Genomic DNA, 19,903 nt, shown 5'->3' with positions numbered 1-19,903 from the left:
GAGGGGGGAGACAGCACAATTAGGAGGGGCGTGGTCAATATCATACAGATGCAGCTGGAGGAGGGAGACAGCACAATTAGGAGGGGCGTGGTCAATATCATACAGATGCAGCTGGAGGAGGGAGACAGCACAATTAGGAGGGGCGTGGTCAATATCATACAGATGCAGCTGGAGGGGGGAGACAGCACAATTAGGAGGGGCGTGGTGGTGTTGTCTGGTTCTGCCTATTTCCCCAGTGATAAAATGACCCACCAGTCAGTATGTGTTGAGTTGCCAGCCCCTGGAGTTTATGCTAAGTTGGTATATCCTGACTCTGGTCGACTATGAGATGAGCAAACAAGCTAAGACCTACATTCAAGGTGTGGTTAGGTGAAGGTCGGCCTTTCGGTCTTACGGTAACTTTGGGCCAGGTTAACAGGTAAGTCTACCAAACGTAACTAAGTGAGCTGACAATCTGCAGAAATGAACAATCACAAGAAAGGCTAAACTCTTTGGTGATGCCATACTGAGATGAGAATAATTAAGTGCTAGGAGGGACTACTCAAGCCAGCTTCCATGCTTTCAGCTAAGTGTGGCTGAAGCACACTGGTAAGAGGGACTGGGCAAAGGTAGGCCGAACCTGAGGAGGGGGAAGCAGCTTCATGAGGGAAGACACAGACTGGTGAACAGTAGGGTGTTCTCTTAAACATCCTTCTTGACTCTGTTCCCATCATAAATCAATCTCCTTCAGGGTACCTAGGAGGACAGGTCGAGACAGGGTACAGACTATCCTTTGTCCCTTCTGCTATGCTAATGGCATACGGAACCAAGAACTTATGTCCCGAATTGCCCCACAGTCCCTGGTAATAGCTTGTTTCGTACCCTTTCCTAAGGCCCTAGTAAGCCCTCTCACCCGAAGTTTCCGGTCCCTGAAGAGAAGCTTGTGCCCAGTCTCGTTAAGTTCCAGCCAATCCACACGACTCTCGTGACTGATGGTACCGATGTTGTAGCCGCCAATCAGATCCACTGCAAAGAGGACAGTAAGAAGGGTGAGCCCAGTATATAGGGCAGCAGTTGGTCTTTAGAATGCTGGTCTTGTAACCATGTTGGGCTTCAAGAACATTTTATCAGTCTAGGGGTACCAATGGGGACTGCAAATGACCAATACTGTACAATTTTTCTAGGATGCTTAAAAAACTGGGTCTTGCCAGGTGTGGTGGTGCACACCTTTAACCCCAGCACGCAGGAGGCAGAAGCAGGTGGATCTCTGTGAGTTTGAGGCCAGCCTGGTCTACAGAGAGAGCGTTCTAAGACAGTCAAGAACAGCTAAGGCTACACAGAGAACCCCTGTCAAGAAATTTGTCTGGAGTTATAGTTAGTTTATATCTAACTAAAAGATCTCATGGAGAAATGGTGGTACATCGCTATAACTCCAGCCCTCAGACATCTGGCAGATGGGAGTTTGAGGCCGGGCCTTCTATGTAGGCCAGCTCCAGCTACCTAGTTTGACCCTGTTTTGAAAACAAAAAAACAAACAAACAAGTAAAAAGGTGAGTGTATTACTGAGTACCAGAGAAGGCTGGTGAATGAAATGACCCTGGTGATGTCACACTGGCCTATGGAGTCACCTGAGCAAAGGCATGTACAAGGTGAGACAGCACCATTGGGTTAAGAGTGTCAGAGGGAGGGAGCCTCTTAGGAAAGCTAGGCTCAGTGCAGCGCAGTGGCTCACACCCAGAGTTCCAGCACAAGGCAGAAAAGCAAGTCAGGAAGATGAGCGACTGGAGGCCAGAGGCACACAGGCTGCTAACTTGGAGACATAGAAATTATGACAGCAGGTATGGTGACTCATATCTGTAATCCCAGTCCTCAAGGGTCTGAGGCAAGAGGGCCAGGTATTCAAAGCTAACCTGGACAACCTAAGACCCTGTCTCCAAACACTGAAAAACAAAACAAAACAGCAACCAAAACAAGACAGACCAAGCCAGCCAAGTTAGAGCTTCAAGGAACCCCTGGGAACCCTGAAATTATATACAAAATTTGATATTTATTCATTTTTTCTCTGGGAAATGTCTATAATTTTCATTATATTAAAAGGGAGGCCTTGTCATTTTACATATATAGAAAATGAACCCTTTGGAATGAATGGACTTGTCTGAAGTCTCATAGTTCATCATTGCCACTAGAATCTTGGTCCTCTTGGCCTATCATATAATCCCACTGCAGATACCTGTATCTCTGAGTTCAGATGTGAAATGTAATATTCATGAACTATGAACCTATCTTAAGAAGAGGCCCATATGTATATGAAAGCTTGATTTATGACAAGGATAGTATGATAAATCAGTGTGCTTTCAGTAAATGGTTAAACAGATGGAAAAAATAAAGTTAAAACCCTACCCACATCACATACAAAAATAAATTGCAGGTGGAAAGCAAAATTTAAGAATGTTAAAATAAGCTGGGCATTGGTGGCACACACCTTTAGTCCCAGCACTTGGGAGGCAGAGAAAGGCAGATCTCTGTGAGTTCAAGACCAGCCTGGTCTACAAGAGTTAGTTCCGGGACAGCCTCCAAAGCCACAGAGAAACCCTGTCTCAAAAAACCAAAAAAAAAAAAAAATAAAAAAACAAAAAACAAAAACAAAAACCCACTCAGCAGGGTGTGATGGCATATATTTTTTTTGTCCCAGCACTCAGGAGACAGAGGTAGGCATATCTCTGAGTTCAAGGCCAGCCTGCCTGGTCTACAGAGGGAGTTCCAAGATCGTCAGGGTCACATGGAGAAACCCTGTCTGGAAAAAAATAAAATCAAACAACAACAACAAAAAATAACACTCTAAATGCCCATGAGTAAGAGATGAAGCATAGACCCAGTGTAAATGCAACACAATGTTATGATTCAACAGGCTAGGCATGGGTAAACAAGTATTAACAATATGCCCTGACTATCAGCAACTGGTGGCAGGCAGGGATCTAAGTGCTTCCATCCGACAGGTGCTCTCTCTGTTCCCTCTCTGGGGGTGAAGAAACTAAGAGAGACTAAGTAACTGTGGTAAGCTCACATACTATTACAGCTGGGGTAGCTGGCACCAGAGTCCCATTCTTATAGCTATGCTGTGTATGTATGTTCAACTCTACTTTCTAGAGGACACTATGCTATTCTCAATTCTTTCTTCCATGCTTGTAACATTTGGTGATAAAAATCACAAAGTTAAAATTTATAAATGAAACACTTGTGAAATGCAAATTAAGTTTCTATTGTTACTAGTTACTAACAATAAAGGATATTTAAAAAAAAATACAGCCCTTTCAGTTTGAAAGACTAATGTCTAAACAGGAAAATTCCTCAATTTGCTGCTAATTCTTCTCTACTGTTCACAACTTGCTGACCCTCAGGTATATGACTAGAGAACATGGTAATTGAATGGACAGGCCTATGTGATAGGCCTGTGCATTTATGTATCCATAGCTAGATACTTACATAAAGGCATACCCACAGGGATGTAAACACTTCCTACAACCACTGTAAAATAAGGTTACATTTTCATCTGGTGCCTTTCAGATTCCTGGCTTCATCACTGAATGTGATCCCATGATACAGAAGCGCAATACAGGTATCAGTTTCAGTATTAAAGTGCTAGGAGCATCTTACCTATAGCAATAGTCTTAATATCAACAAGATAAGCCAATTTCTTATTGTCTTCCATTCCTCGCTGGCACCTCTCATTGATACGGACGCTGGAACATGAACAGCAAGGGAAGGTAAAGTGGGCTTAGCCTGAGGACTCACCGAGGTCTTACCACATGGGATGACATGTTTACACATTCAAAAGGGATCCTCCTGGACTTCAAGGGTTCAGAGAACTTTGTGAGGTTACCTGATGAGGTGAGGGTTCATGAACTCGGTGCGTACAGAACCCAAGGAGTCATTACTCCCATACTCCACCAGGGTTAGCTCTCCAGCATTGAAGATCATGCATACCTGGGAAAGAACAGAGAAAAATGGTAGAAGGGGTACTGTGGCTCAGGGTGACTCTCTCCTTGTCTCTTCCTGTCTCACCCCCACCCTTTACCTGCAGTCTCCCCATCCCTTGCCACTTACCCCTCTGACTAGAAGCTGGAATGGGGCTTATTGAAATGGTGGTGAGGAATTGAGTCTACTCACATTCTCATTTTCAAAGAAATATTTCTCATTGCCACCAGACCCCTGCCAGGCTATCTGCAAAGCAAGGAGAAAACATCAGAGACAATGTAGATAATTACCCAAGACAAGGCTAGGGAGGCGAAGAGATAGTTTTCAGGGAGGCTTTGACATTCCACAAAAGATGTGCTGTGTCAGATTCTTGCCCTGATACCCACATTTCTGTGAGAGACGGCAGCAAAAAACAGTCCAACTATAGAAATCCACACTACAGGATTCTATACCTCTCACTACTTGAAATGAGGTCATCAATAATATAAGAACAGGGCCTCCTTTGGGGATCTTGACCCACCCTTTCATCCCAGGTTCCTACCTCACTGAGGCGATTAGTGTTCAAGTCTCCGAGCAGCAGCGTGTCCGATGTGTGAGCTACCAAATAGCGTTCCTTTCCCAGGATCTTCACCTCTTCTACCTCATAGCCATAGTGTGACTTGAGTACCACCCTGGTCCCTGAAGATAGGTTCTTCACTATCACCTGGTAAGGGACAAGTCCAAGCCCTTCAGCCTTTTCCTCACACAACTTCATGATGCCGAACACAGCTAATACCTTGTTTCTCCCTTGGCCTAGGATGCTGCTGAGAATGACAATGCCGTGCTTCACACGGGGATTTGCTGCCTATGAAATACTTTCACATTCTCTCCCTTGCTGTTCATGATACATTTGATTCTGGAAGTTCTACTCACTTTGTTCCCGTAGTTCTTAGTATAAATCTCTTTAACTATGAAGACAGAATGCTATATTATCATTATGTAATTTGTACCTATTATTTTTTATTTTTTTATTTTTTTTGTTTTTTTGAGACAGGGTTTCTCTGTGTAGCTTTGGAGCCTATCCTGGCACTCGCTCTGTAGACCAGGCTGGCCTCGAACTCACAGAGATCCTCCTGCCTCTGCCTCCCAAGTGCTGGGATTAAAGGCGTGTGCCACCAACGCCTGGCCTAATTTGTACCTATTATTATTGTTATTATATAATTGTATGTCTAAGATGACCTCCAACTGGCCATCCTCTTGTCTCAGCCTCCTGAGTGCTAAGATTTTCTTTCTTTTTTTTCCTCTTCTACTTCTGATTTTGTTTTTTGAGACATGTAGGCCTGCTTGGCCTAGAACTTGCTATGTAGACCAGACTGGCCTCACTACAATGTCCTTTTTTTTTTTTTTTAAGGATTTTTTCATTATGTATGTAGGTATATACAAAGGTGAGTGAAGATGCCTGCAGAGCCCAGAAAAGGATGCTGGATCCTCTAAGGTTGAAGTTACAAGTGATTGTGAGCTACTTAACATGGGTGTCCTCTGTAAGAATAGTAAGAGCCATATCTCTGGCCCTAGTACAATGTTTTACAGATAAATTACCTTTGTATTCCCAGTCCTTAACGGTACTAACAACAGTAGAGAAAGGATAAATGTTTCTGGAGAGAATGAGAAAATAAAGGCCCAATAATACAAGCAAGGTAAGGACAGTGGAGAGTGAAAAGTGTGTCTCTAAGACAACAGAGTCCTGGAGCTTTAAGTCCTCTATGATCCTGCTCATCAACTCTAGAGGGCAGCACTGGGGAAGACAGTTGCCAATCCTAGTACTCGAGCCTGGTGCTCAAACCTTTTCTTACAATGGGCTAGAACAACTCTGTAGCAAGACAGTTGCCAGGAAGTTACTCTGACACATTCTGTTCCCTCTGCCAGAGGGATGAAGGTTAAACTTGACACCTTGGCTATGGCCAGCAGGTGGGGAAATGTCACAAGGACGATGAGAAATCTCAGCATGACAGGCCATCAGCTGCTCACCTGGCTCGGTCCCACATATGTCAGCTCAAACTTGTTCTTGTAAATACTCCTTCGGAGGCAACAGTCAAACTGTTCCACCCCACCACAGAGTGTGCCCTAAGGGAGAGAGGGACAGCATGGGAGGCAATGCACGGTACCCGGCATGAGACAGTGTCTAGATATACCCTCAAGACCTCAGACCTCGGAGTCACAGTCGAGATGAGTGGCCAGCCAAAGGGTGGGCAGGTTTTGGTTTTGGATATATTGGAAGAAAAAAAGTGTAGATCCTAGGACCTACAGGTATCGCATGTGTAAGTTTCTCTTTCTTGCCTTTAACAGCATATTTTTAGGTTGAAGTCACAAGGCAGCTGGGGTAGAGTCCCACAGTAGAGTGCCTTGGCACAGGGAGTATTCTATTCTAGTTTGGAGACAATCACCAGTACAGAAAGGGGCTACTGATAGCATACCGCACAGAGTCGGGAGCCGTCCCGCTTCCAGGCCAAGGCAGTGACGGTGTATAAGTTGGCAATCTCCTTGGGTTTGGCCTCTTCCCAGATGCTTCTTCGAGGACTCCAGTTGAACACCCGGAGTCTAGAAAGGTAAAGAGTGATAATAAGCTAGTAGTGAAAGGGAACTGTCTCACTATCAGAAACGGAAGCAAATGCAAAAGAACTAAGCAGCGAGGTGGCCTAGCAGGGGAGGGTAAAAAGGTACAAAGGGAATCGAGGAAGCTAAGTATAAAGGAAACAGGGCAAGAAGATGGAGCCAGGTGTGGCACACACCTGCAATGCAGGAGGATCACTGCAAGTTTGAGGCCAGCCTGGTCTACCTAGTGAGTTCCAGGCCAGCCAGGGCTACAGAATGAGACCCTGTCGCCATAATCAAAAACACCACCAAGGATGGAAGTAGGGAAAGCAGGACTAGTGAGACAAATGGACTGCCAGGAGTGAGAAGAGGAAAAAAGAAAGTGTAGGGGTTGAAGAGGGAAGGAACATCAGGAGACATACAGACTGAGAGGACACAAAGACAGACTGGCAAAGAAGAGGGGACCTGGAGCCTAGCCGCCTTTCTGCTGTTTCATTCTTTATTCATTCACCAAACAGTGGCTACACGTTACATACCAGATGCCAATGCAGGCACTGGAGATAAGAAGATGGCTATTCATCCTTCTTCCCAAGAACCCCTCAAAATAGAAGCAACAGCTATGGTACAGTAGGATAAGATAAGCCCAAGTCTGAAACAGGCAATGGGAACATGGGGAATACGATGAATTCCAGGCTGAGGCAGCACAGTGCAGTCTGAAGCCGCCAGCATGCCAATGGATGATAATCTGAGAATCCCTTTCAACAGACATTGCTCTGTCCAGGTTTCCGCTGCAGTTCAGAACAACTTGGCTAGCGCAGAGAGTTCACAGAGAAAGAAGGAAGAAGATGAAACTGGACAGGGGGCCTACCTGTCATAACTGCCCAGCACAACAGACTGGCCTCCAGGACTTGCTGCAGCTGTGGTGAATTCCCGCTCCTGAGGGTCTCGGCTATAGTCAAAAGTCTGTAGCACATGGCCTTCCTTTCCATAGGCCACAATCCTCCGATCACAGCCTGCAGCCACAATGCTGTTGGTTGCCCAGGCCAAGGCATAGGGTGGGCATGGATGGTTAACCAACTTCCCCTGAGACAGAATGTTTCAATTGTACTTTGTGGATGCCACTCTAGAAACTCCTCAACCTAGCAGCTGGTCCACACATTCTTGACCATCCCACCCTGCAGAAAAAAAAAAAATCTTCCTGCTAACATTTCCCCACACCAACACACCCTAATTCTAAAGACTTTACAAACTATCTCCCATGTCATGAACACATACATGCCACATGTACACACTTGTTGACCTTGTGCTCAAAGTGGTGTGTTGGAGGTCTCTGGTATATACTAGTAAAGTCACCCAAAGGGAGATGACACACAGTAACCGACACTGTCTAGGCCCAAGTGAGCACATAGCTTCAAGGAGGGCTAAATTTAATTAATTATACAGATAGCTCCCAATGTAAATGATTCAAACAGTACTGAGTTACACACAGTACAGCATCAGAGTTTCCCTTTATGTCTGTCTTTTCTTTTTCCAAGACAATAGTTACCTCTTTGACATTTTATTTACTTGTGTGTGTTTTCATGTGTGCATCTGCATGTGTGCATGCCTCTGTGCGTGTGCACACAGGGTGGAAGGCAGAGGATTACTTGCAGAAGTCACTTCTGTCCTTGCACCACATGGGTCCTGTCAGGTTCGACATTGCCACTTTACCTGATGAGCTATCTCGGTGGCCTGTTAACTTTCTTTCCCCCATGCATTTGGATGTATGTGTGTTACATAAACATGTATATATACACACACATTTGTGTATATGTATATATTTACATAAATGGAAATAATTTTCACTTTTTGTCCCCCTCAGAGTCTTTATTTCCCCCTCTCTCAAGGTCCCTTCCACCCACTCCTCCCTATAAATAGTGAGCTCTAGCCTCCTGAACGCAAATCTCTCTGATGGCACCCAAATGTTTCTGCCAGGATCTCACATTTCCGGCCTCCTCCCCCAAGACCTCAGTCATGGTGTTGAGACCGGCAGCTTCCCCCAGTGAGGGCTCCTGGAATGTCTACCCCACCCCAGAGTATACCTTGTTCATACCTGTGACTCTCCAGAGCCTTCATCATCAAAGAAATACCTGACGATGGTGCCATCTGCGTGACCTGAGAGGATCCCTTTCCCAGAGCAACTGAAGAGCAAGGGCAGAAAGGTAGACACAGAGGGAGAGCCAGTCACTCCCACAACCCCACCCCCAGGAAAGACACCTTTCTGTCAAATGCAGACTTTCCCTGACATTTCCAGGTCTTATTTTTGTTACTCACTTGGTTGTCAGTGCCACCACATAAGAATCTGTCCCATAGATGGTAGATGACTTGTTAGTTTTAGTGTTTGCTAAGCGAACCTGAAAATCAAAGAATATGCACAAGTCTGGCCAGGATACTCTCAATTTCACCCAGGCACCGAGAAACAAAGACGAAAACCCAACATGATGAAACTGGGCCTCGTGCATTCTTCTGAAGTACACCCTTGAGCTCCAGGGGAAAAGATGAAACATAACCCCACCCCCACGACTGTTATCCCCACCCCCTCCTTTACCTTGCCTTCAGCCAGTCCAAAGACAATAATGTACTCTGCAGGCCACTGCAGACAAGTGACAGCACTCTGTAAGAAAAAGGGTGAAAGGGTAACCCCACCTGTGCTGATTCACAGTTTTAACAACCCAACACCTACCACACATCATCATTCTAGTCTTCTTCAGAGAGGGAGGGGACAATGAACAGCCAGTCAACACCCTTCCTTAGCAGGTCAAGTCAGGGCTAGACACTGGAAAGTGCAACTCCTGGTTGGTTTACAAGCAGATAAGCAGGCATCTGCTCATCTTTGAACTTTACCGTCTGGATGAACTTGTTGCAGATGACCTTCTTGTCACCCCTGTCAAACGAAAGGCGAGGAAGCCTACTTAAAAACTGCTTCCACAGATGAGCTGCCCAGCAAGATGGTGATGAAAGAAGGCAAGACTGGAAACTTTCCCTGGACACCTAATGTCCCTGGCCCTCTGTGGGAGGTCTGATGGGTGCGGGCAGGCGCCCAAGAAGCCCTGAAGCTACATCAAAGAGACAGTAAGTTGGGACCTTCTGCTGGCCTTACACTCATCCCTCCAGGGATGGGGCTGCAGGACACATGGGGCAGGCAGAGCGGGGACACAACAGAACCAGGTTCTGGAGAGTTCCTGCCTCCACACCTGACTCCATCCCTACCCCAGAGAGGCTACACCTCCCCCCCCCCATCTCTATCCTCACCAATCTTCTCCAATCTTGTAGACATAGATGATGTTGTCAGTCTGTCCTATGGCAATTTTAGTGGAATCAGGAGAGAAAGCCATGCCCTTTACCATGTAGCTCTTCCTGCCATACTAGGAGTAAAAACAAAAATAATGAGTATAAATGACAGAGAAAAGAAAACACGCACATGTCCCAAAAGGCCCAGAAGATTTATACTGAGAAAAGGGGCAGACCATTGTCCATGTTTATGGCTAGAAGGCTGATTACAAAGTTTTCTAGGATAACATGTTAGAGCACACCAGTCCTCAGCACCTTCATGTCGGCTGGCTTGGTGGAGAATTTGTCTCTCCGCTCGCCATGCTCATCATACAGCAATACCACTCGGTCCACTGTGCAGACAGCAAATTTAGCATTGTTCTGGGACCAGGCCATACAGGTCACCTTCGCAGCTCCATCCTGCAGAGGCAGAGGGGTAGTGTAAACACAGTGCTGGCCTCTAGTGCACAAAGCATCTCCAGGCTCTTCAGTCTCAGTGTTGCTTTGCTCTACTTCTGCTGTCACAGTGCTTTTCTCAAAACTAAACAAAATAAGACAAAGTGCTTGGATATCCAAATTGTAAGAACAATAGTCTCCAGGGCCTCTTGTGGCCCAGACTGGCCTCAAATTCATTCCACTGCAAGGATGACTTGAACTTCTGATCCTCCTGTCTCTACCTCCTGAGTGCTAGGATTCAAGGCACGCACTGTGAAGTCTAGTTTATACCCTGCTGGGGACAGGGCCCAGGGCTTCATTCAAGGCAGGCAAACACTGTACCCACCAAGCCATCTCCTCAGTCCCTAATGCACTTTCTGAGACTCAAGATATAAATTTAATGCATCAACTGTTCCAAAAGCAATGGCCTCCTTGCCCCTCATCTTTCAGACCTCCTACTGAAAAAAATATCAATTAATCTGATAAATGTTAGTCTTCATAGCTACTCATTCAATTAATGTTTTCAAGCACTTTACCGACAAAGGCACTTGGCCAGGAGCTGACAGAGAGACAAAGAACAAAGCACAGATCCTGCCTCAGGACCTAATTGGATGCTACAAAATTGGAAATACTCCATAAGAATAATATGTACTGAGTGCAGTAATAATTTAGAGAAGCCCAAGACAATTTTATGCTTGCTTAAATGGTCAAAATTAAACTTTGATGCCATTGAATGGGAAATTACTTCAGATGTAACTAGTAGCATGGACAAAGTCAAGCTCTGGCCAAGGACCAGCATTTAAGGAAACTGAGACCTTGTAAACAAGAGAGGCAGTAGGGCAGCAGGTGTAGATTGAGCTAGCTCAGGAAGGGCCTTTAGAGGCAGGCTGATGATTTGGATTTATTGGGCAGGAATAGGAGAAACAGTGGGAGTCTGGAAACGAGGAGTAACACAATCAGAACCAAGACTCTGGGTAAATGGTACCACCTTTCCTTGCTCACTGCCAACTTTATGAAAAGTGAAAAGTGACAACTGCAAAAGCTGAGATACAACCCAGGTAATGGAGTGCTTGTCTTGCATTCACGAGTCCCCAGGTTTGATCTTTGGCACCTTAAAAGAGTAAGTAAAATATCTCATCACTTCAATATCACAACTAATTGGACTCTGATAATTTGACTTTTTTTTTTTTTTTTTCCCGAGACAGGGTTTCTCTGTGGCTTTGGAGCCTATCCTGGTACTAGCTCAGTAGACCAGGCTGGCCTCAAACTTGCAGAGATCTGCCTGCCTCTGCCTCTCGAGTGCTGGAATTAAAGGTGTGAGCAACCACCACCCAGCAAGGTTTGTATTCTTGAGATCAAATTTAGCTCCTACTCTAAATGTTCGATTAGCCAATGGGGCTTACAACACTTTTACTTTCTATGCCTAACCCAAATACTTTCATAGCCAGAAGGGAAAGGGGCCATTGCACCAAAATCCTCAAACCACAGTCAGAAAATAGCCACACCAGCATCATGGTCATGATCCAACCATTCACTACATTAGGTTAAAGGGGGTGCAGGTCTTCAGCAGATCATCCCCCGTCATGGCTGAGTCCATCCTGGGCATCTGGCCCAGCTGCACCATAAAATCATCTTTTTGTTAAGAGACCAAAGAGTTCTATTTCCAATTTTTCCATTAGGGGATTTTGAAAATACAGATTACAGCACCAGTTTACTGAACAAGGAGTACAACTTTTTATTGTTCTACCACTGAGCCAGGGCTCCATCCCCTACAACTCTCCTTTCTTCTAATTGACTTCTACTCTCAGTGCACTCCAAAAACATCCCAGAGTCCCATAACCAACGGATTCGCCTCTCTTTGCAATAAGTGCCCGACTGGCATGTCTTGAGGATTAAGTGAAACAGGTAGCAGGACAGACATTTTCATAAGTGCTTGACACCCAGTAAGTACCAAATATCATATCTCTGAGAAAGAAGTTATTATTATTCCCATTTTGTATATGGGGAAACTGAGGCACTGAAAATTAAGAAAGTTGCTCAGATTTATGTAGATAGCTTTTAGATGACAGATGCAATATTTGAATCTATGTATGTTTGATTCCATGAGCTATAAATCTAATGTCTTTAATTATGCTATCATGGTATATATGTATTAATGACTTAATTCTGCCATATAATTTTATTTATTATTGTCATCATTATTATTATTTTTGAGGTAGGGTCTCTCTATGTGGTTCTAAAACTCACTTTGTAGACCAGACTGGGATTGAATTTACAGATATCTGCCTGCCTCAAGGCACGATGCACCATGCCTCACTATTCTTTTATTTTTTAAATCCCCCCCAAGACAGGGTTTCTCTGTGTAGCTTTGGAGCCTCTCCTGGCCCTCACTCTGGAGACCAGGCTGGCCTCGAACTCACAGAGATCTGCCTGCCTCTGCCTCCCAAGCACTGGGACTAAAGTTGAGCACCACCACTGCCCAGCTCCACCTTAATTTTTTATTTTTATTTATTTTTGTTGACAGGGTCTCTCACTGACCCTGGAGCTCATAAATTTGGCTAGGCTGGCTGGGCAATGAGCTCTAGGGACCCAACCGTCTCTGCCTCCCCAGTGTGACTGGTTTTTAAGTGGATGCTGGAGATCTGAACTCAGTTTCTTGAGCTTATGGAGCCATGGCCTCACAGCCCACCTTCTTATTTGTGTTGTTAGCCTGTCCTTCCCATTTCCATGGCCTTCCCTTGTGTCTACCATTCTTCACACAGCTTTTCAGTTTATAATGCTCTTTAAATCGTTTTCCTTACACTTTCACGACACAGAGCAACAATAGGGCTTCCAGAAAGAGTCCCATTTAAGGCCCAGTGTCAACAGTGCAGCAGAGACCAGGGGCCTCAAGCCAAACCAATGATTCTTTGCAATGAATGCCTGAATGTAAAGATGACTGGATAAAGGGGTTTGATGCATGACTCAGTTTGTTCTCCTACAGCTTCCATGATGAGACTTTTCCTTTCTTTGTTTCTTCTTCTTTTCCTTTTTCTTTTAATCTTAAAATTTGTTTTATTGGGGGAGAGTTTGAAGGGCAGAGAGCAGATTAGAGGGGACAGGAGATGGGTGGGATCTGGATGTATGGTGTGAAGACATAAAGAATCAATAAAGAAAAAAAATGTTTTTCCTGCTTGGCAGTGGTAGCACAGGCCTTAATCCCAGCCCTTGGGACACAAAGGCAGGTGGATCTCTGTGAGTTTGAGACTAGCCTGGCCTACAGAGTTCCAGGACAGGCTCCAAAGCTACAGAGAAACCCTGTCTTGAAAACCGCGCCCCCCAAAGTTTTTCCTTAAATTTGTTTATTGTGTGTGGTAAGGTGGTGCATGTGTGTCGGTCAGAAGACAACTTTCATGACTTGGTGTTTCCCTTCAAACTCAGGTAGGTCAGGCTGAGTGGTAAGTGCCTGTAACTATCTATCCATCTCACTGGCCCAATTTTTTTCTTTTTTCAAGATAGAATCTCATGCAGCCCAGGCTGGCCTTGAACTCTCTATGTAGTCGATAATGGCCTTACACTCCTGACCCTCCTGTGTCTACTTCTCAATTTCTGGGATTATCGGTCTTCAGTGCCACCAAGCCCAGCTTATTGTGTGCGTGTGTGTATAGGACTTCATTTAACTCTCTCCTAAGTCTCTCAGAGTTACTCTTACTGTGGCTTTTCTTTCCCAAATGAAGAAGCCAGTGATAGAAAGACCACGTATGATGAGGGTTAAAGCCAGAGATAACCATTTGATCAAATCAGTGCTATACTTGAACTCCGTTCCCTTCACTCCCAAACCTCTTCTTCCTTTATGTTCCTGGACTCCTTCCCCAGCCTCTTGTGAATACGAGACACACTTTCACAATCAAAATGAAGGTTTGGCCTTGCACTTATTTCATCCTGTGTAGATTTATGATTGTTGTCTATATATGCGCCTCTCCCTCATAGCCTGTGACGCAACTCGATCCTTTAGAGCCTAAGCTTGGGGCCTGGCACTCATCTGATGTTTGTGATGCAACGAAACCGATGCATGTTGCCTACTGAAAGATCTTTCACAATCTTCTGCACACAGTAGGCGCTCAACATAAACTTCTGTTCCCCCACTTTTTTTTTTTTTGGAACGCCGGGTGGCCGGGGAATGGGAGAGGCACGCGATTCCTCACCTGAGGGCTCAGCAGGGTCCTCAGGTGCTTCAACTGCATGACGCGCACGAGTCTCAGATGCTCGCTGACCGAGACAACTCCCGCGGTTACCTGGACAACCCGCCAAGCAGCGGCGTCGCCAGCCGCTGACGCACGGGAGACGTGAGTGCGACACACGTCATGAGGTCACGTAGTGGGTTCGCGACAATGCAAGCAGGACATGCGCAAGCGCAGTGAGTCCTAGAAGAGGGGTTGTCGAATTCTCTCCTCAACCAATCCCGTTGCTGCATGCAAACCCAACGCAAAGCCCCACCCACAGGTCTTCGTCTGTCCCCGCCCTCCCCAGCCCCGCCCCTCGACCCTACATCCCTTTAACCCTAGTTTCTCTCACTGCTGTGTTCAGCCAAGTGCGCTTTAGTTGCTTAAACTTTGGACAAGAGCAAGGCAGGTGCTACGGTAGGAGAAAGCCAATTTGCTGAACTGCAATCTTCATCTGCCCCCACGCCTCGAAAGTTGCACGAGGCCGCTCAAAACTGATAGGTAATAGTGAATGCTACCTGCCTGAAGTGGACAGAGGTACAGTCCCGTTTTACACAACAGGAGGGGTCACAGCTAGTAAACTGTGGAACCGGGATTCAAGGCAGAGCTGATATCCTTTTAATTCCTGTAAGACGATTCAAATCTTAACTCATTGTCTCCATGTTCAACTTCTCTCCCCTGTAACAGTCTCAGGAAATGATCCGGGGTTTTGAGGGATGTGTTGGAAGCACCGGTAGGGAAACGCAAGGCACCCTATTTGGCTTTTGGGTAAATGGTGAGTTCAATCTTGACTTATGGGTCAGCGCAGCGGACAGACAGAGCTTGGCCGCCCTCCTAGCTTGGAGCTGTGTGACATTGGAGTTGGAGATTGGCTCAGAAAAGATACCGTTGTCTTTATTTTGTTTGATCGGGATCCTTTCAAAAATTTTTTGTTCTAATTTCTTGCAACATATCAGAGAAATTGCATGAAATGCAGAAAAGGAGATTTCCGTAGGCCTTCTCTGTCTAGACTGTCCCAGATTGGCAAGACCTATACCCCACTAAAAGCATAACATATGCTCTCCAGACAGAAGCTGGGTCCCCAAGCTTTGCATGCACACCAGTTGCCAATGGCAACAAATATTTCTCTCCCCGCCGCTACCTCCCTCTTGAAAAATCAAGAACAAGTAGAGGGGCAGTTCCCATTTTTCACAGGTAACAACAAATAGGTCCCAGAACCCAAATTATATTTTTTTCTACAGGGGCATCCAAACCCCTTTGTTTTATTTCTAGAATCCTCTGAATATGTTACAGAGTATAAATATAAACTCCTTTGTAGATTACAATTATTATAACGTTGAATGAACAGAGACAGATGAAAGAGAAAACAAAGAAGAGGCACTGGTGTGCACAGGGTGAGGATACATGGCACCAAGGGACACATCCGTGACAGCCACTCTTTTGTTAGCTCCCAAGACACTGCTCCGTCCTTCTGACCATTTTCCCAGAGTGAATGGTAAGAATGGGGAGGGGGTTAGTTATATAACTCAGTGGTAGAGCATTTGCCTAGTATGCACAAGGTCCTGGACAAAGATAAAAAAATCTACTGGCCCTTTTATGTGACATGGCCTGGTTTCCATTGGTGCAAAAACTTCTGTGCCTTCTCACACTCCCCACCCCCATTCAACAAAGCCAAAGAAAGGAGGCTTCTGGCTTTCTGTACCCTTTCCTTCCTGTGTTTTCTCCACCATCTTAGATGAAAACATGGACACAAACATCTTACACAGAGTCTGTTCCTTTAAGTTGGTGGTGGCATGAGGGGCCCTTGGAGAGCTGACATGGTGTAGAGATGTCTTCAGCATACCATACAGTCAGTTCCGGTTTGTCCAAGAACCTTTATTGAAAAAATGTCCCAGGGGTGAGATCACCAGCAGCTGAAGGGGCTGCCAGGTGAGGGGGGAGCACCTGAGGCTCCATGGAAGACATTGGAGTAGTGCAGTGTGGCATCTGCCTCTAGGCCCCGATGGTTCCTCTTACACCCCAGAGGAGGGCAATACAGACAGAAACACCTTTCTCGGAGGCCCAGAGGCAAGCTGCAGGGGCAGCTAGTGGATGCCAATAGTCCTGATGCAGGTGAGATGGGGCCCCTATTTGGGACCTAGTGGGATAGATTGAATAAATGAGTCTCCCCTGGACCTGGGGGATAGGAGATGTTCCATTTGATGTCCACTCCCAGGTCCAGGGGTACAGATTCTAACAGACCTACCTTCTGGCCCTGCTCACAGTGGAAAGAGGATGGGTACCAGCCTGGGATTCTGGGAGTGCATTGCCTTGTGGGAGTCTCAAGCAGATCATCAGCTTAGGCTTTCCCTGATCCCACCCTACCCCCACATTATTAGAGCGTCTCTCTTCTAGTTCTGTTTCTTCATTCATTCAGTTCACTCAAACGTCGATGGTGTTGATGGATGGAGACTTTTTCTGTGAAAGAAAATTAACCAAATCTTGAATTCCAGAAAGGTAAAGGTGCCGCCCCTGCCTTCTGGGCTCCTCATCCCAGACACACCATTCCCACCCCACTTCCCCTTTCTGCCTATTCTTCTGCCTTTCACTGAATACTCCTTGACACCCAATCACCCTTCTCACACTCACTGGTCCCCACATCACCTGTCTTGTCCCCACTGGCCTTCCCTGAGGACTCTGTTCAGGACCCTTCCCCTTCTCCTTGGGGTTGTTGTTGGAGTCATTGTCCTTGATGATGTCATACTGCCGGCAGAATAGCCCAATCACAGCTGAAACACAACAATACCCTATGATCGCCTTGACCTTGACCTCTCCAATTGCAGCCTTAAAGAGCACTGAAGATACACAACTTCTGGAAAATTCTTGAATGCCTGGTGCCCATGCACCCCCCTCATCCCTGGCTTTGCAATAGACTCATCTCTTTCTCCTCAAACTTGTCCTCATTACCTCCCTCCACCAGCCCTCCCTCCCTCCCTCTCTCCCCCTTTTCTCCTGACAGGCAGCCTTCGCTATTTTCCGACTGTCACAGACCCAAGTCCCTGGTCCCATCCGGTACTCACCAGCCCACATGAGCAACACCACCACAATGATGACCACTTCCCCTGTCTGCAACGGCCGCTCTCCATCCAGACCCTCCACTGTAATGTCACCTAAGAAAAGAGCCAGCCTTTGGGTTACCAAGGACCCACTGGAAAGTTCTGTTACACACAGAAGGGGGTTAGAGTCATTGGACCCATCATTGCACTGAACCTCGAGTCGTGGGGTAGCCACTCGCAGGAAGAGGCCCTTGGTGGGCAGTGTTTAGAGATCCAAGGGTGATCGTAGAACTTGCTCATGCAGGCTGTGGCTTGTGTGATGTGCGTTTGGGTGAAAGGAAGCTGAAAAGCCCTTCCCCCAAAAGAATTCATTAGCAGCATCTCTATGGTCTCCTGCCCACCTGTTTTTCTTTCCTTCCCTGGCAGTAGAACCAATTAAATCACCCTTCTATTCATCGGAGCTAGACTGTTGTTAGCCTTAAGCAAGTAAACGAGAGGTTTAAAAGCTAGTTAAAAAGCCCGAGAATCATCTACTAACACAGGTTCTCACCTGGGCTGGAGCTGTTGGAGGGCAACCTGTCAGAACCCTTGAGAGTACGGAAGTGCACACGGGGCCCAGGGGGACTCTCTCCCCGGAGACCGATGCTTCTGACCTGCACCGTGTAATCACTGTCTTCAGCCAGGCCCCAAAGAGCACAGGCCCTGGTGGTGGTGTTCACCTCTCTGATCACACGCTGCCCAGGGCCATTCTGTCGCTGCAAGGAGATACAGAGAGAGGAGAGCAACCTAGCCCCAGTCCCTGACCATCAGGCTTGGCGCAGGACTCTGTGACATGCAAGCACTCCAAAGGAGTAGTGTGGAGGTGACTGGAGGGGTGTTCAGAGACCCAAGGGCACAGGTTGGGGAAACAGGGTGACTCATACTTGCTGGGAAATGGAGTAGCCAATGACGGTGTTGCCTTCTGGGACGTCCCAGGACACAGTGGCCGAGTTGGCTCTGAGGTGAGTGACCGTCACATTCACAGGAGAGGGAGGTCGGTCTGGGGGTGCCAGGGTGTTGACAGGTTAAGAGGTTTCACCTCCACACTATCTCTGACGGACCCCCACTGCGGGTATCCTCTTCACTCACCTGCTCGCACAAAGCCCAGGTCGCAGCTGACCAGCAGGAGGACCGTGGGACTCAGATATGGGGAAAGAGGCATCAAAGAAGCCATGGTTTCCACCGAGTTCGCCGAGGGGCCCGGAGGCATCCGCTTGACATCCAGGCAGGGATCCTGGAGGAGGCAGGAGTTGAGGGATTCAGGAGCTGCCCAGAACGCAAGCGGGGTGCAGCAGCTCTCCCGGGCTTCCCACGGCCCACAGCCCATTTTCCCCGCGCCTTTTCCGCCTCCGCATAACCCCGGTGCCCACCCCAGCCCCCACCCGCGCAGTCGGATCAGCCCACACCCACCTCGCGGGTCCTCGTGGTCAATCAGGCCTCAGGGGGCTGTTCGGTGCCCAGGGGGCGGCCCATCGCCGGACTGGCGCTGGCCCTACCCCATCCCGACACGGGCCCGCCTGGGCGGGCAGCGCCGGCCGAGCTGCAGGCAGAGAGGGCAGAGGCGGAGTGGCCGCGGGCCGCGGGTCTGCGGGGCCCCCAGCGTTCCCAAGGGCCGCGCGTAGTCTGTCTCGGAGCAGGGGGCGTTGCCGGCGAGGTCTGGCTGCTGGCCTGCGTCCCCGTGCAGAGGACAGTGCGGCCGAAGCTGGCCCCCTGCGGCGGGATGTGACCGTCCCAGCCAGCCAGCCGCCGCCTTCTGCAGAGCTGGCCCCGCGCTCCTCCGCTGCAGCCCGGCTGGGACGCGCGGGCCCGCCCCGCCCCGCTGGGGTTCTAGCCGCCGTCATCCTCCCTCTCCATCACCCCCCCCATCCCTGTTCTCTCGGGGCTCCTCCCACGACCCTCCCAATGGCGGCCTGCTGGGCCCCTATCCCTTCATCCTCCCGGCTCTAGTAGGTGAACTGACAGGGGGTGGCACCGGGACAGGCGCAGGTGCGAGGGTCTCAGGCACCTGAGAGAGAGCCCCTCCTTCCCGGCATGAAATTAGCCAAGTTGGGAGGAGGCATTCCTTCTCCGAATGCAGGAGGAGGCTAAGAGGAGAGGAGATGGAGTGGTGGAGATGATAATTGTTTTAACAGTCTCGGAGACTGCGTCAGTCTCTAAGTCTCTTTCCCATTCATGATCTGATTTGATTCCATTTGCTTTCTCATTCATTCTTTCATCTATTCAGCAACTATTTACTGATCATCTTCTATGTGCCTGGCATTATAAGAGCTGGAGACTTAAAAAAAATGTTGGGCATATAGGAACAATTAAAAAGCAGATTCTCTCTCTCTCTCTCTCTCTCTCTCTCTCTCTCTCTCT

The 19,903-nt window shown here is 47.5% G+C and overlaps 2 protein-coding genes across 2 annotated transcripts in view; both read right to left on the bottom strand.

Annotated features, from left to right (window-relative positions):
- The window catches only part of Ift172 (intraflagellar transport 172), a 40,013-nt gene extending 25,521 nt beyond the window's left edge, over positions 1-14,492 (bottom strand). The window contains exons 1-15 of the mRNA XM_027424447.1: positions 14,454-14,492; positions 10,111-10,254; positions 9,817-9,929; positions 9,409-9,448; positions 9,113-9,178; positions 8,839-8,918; positions 8,618-8,705; positions 7,394-7,608; positions 6,408-6,531; positions 5,962-6,057; positions 4,496-4,657; positions 4,147-4,200; positions 3,860-3,963; positions 3,634-3,719; positions 893-1,005 (exon numbers count right to left, since the gene is read on the bottom strand). Coding sequence (XP_027280248.1) covers positions 893-1,005; positions 3,634-3,719; positions 3,860-3,963; positions 4,147-4,200; positions 4,496-4,657; positions 5,962-6,057; positions 6,408-6,531; positions 7,394-7,608; positions 8,618-8,705; positions 8,839-8,918; positions 9,113-9,178; positions 9,409-9,448; positions 9,817-9,929; positions 10,111-10,254; positions 14,454-14,492 — 1,524 coding nt within the window. The remainder of the gene's footprint in view (positions 1-892; positions 1,006-3,633; positions 3,720-3,859; positions 3,964-4,146; positions 4,201-4,495; positions 4,658-5,961; positions 6,058-6,407; positions 6,532-7,393; positions 7,609-8,617; positions 8,706-8,838; positions 8,919-9,112; positions 9,179-9,408; positions 9,449-9,816; positions 9,930-10,110; positions 10,255-14,453) is intronic.
- Positions 14,493-15,697: 1,205 nt separating this feature from the next.
- On the bottom strand, positions 15,698-19,280 carry Fndc4 (fibronectin type III domain containing 4). The gene is made up of 7 exons (XM_027424446.2): positions 18,956-19,280; positions 18,635-18,779; positions 18,430-18,545; positions 18,057-18,261; positions 17,531-17,620; positions 17,115-17,239; positions 15,698-16,928 (listed from the first exon to the last, which is right to left on the bottom strand). The coding sequence occupies exons 2-7, from the start codon at positions 18,753-18,755 to the stop codon at positions 16,893-16,895; spliced, it is 693 nt and encodes a 230-aa protein (XP_027280247.1). The 5' UTR covers positions 18,756-18,779; positions 18,956-19,280; the 3' UTR covers positions 15,698-16,892.
- Positions 19,281-19,903: the final 623 nt, after the last annotated feature.

Source organism: Cricetulus griseus, chromosome 7, assembly GCF_003668045.3.
Source record: "Cricetulus griseus strain 17A/GY chromosome 7, alternate assembly CriGri-PICRH-1.0, whole genome shotgun sequence".
NCBI lineage: Eukaryota > Metazoa > Chordata > Mammalia > Rodentia > Cricetidae > Cricetulus > Cricetulus griseus.
Note: the sequence above shows the minus strand (reverse complement) of the source record. Positions and strands in the feature narration are given on the sequence as shown.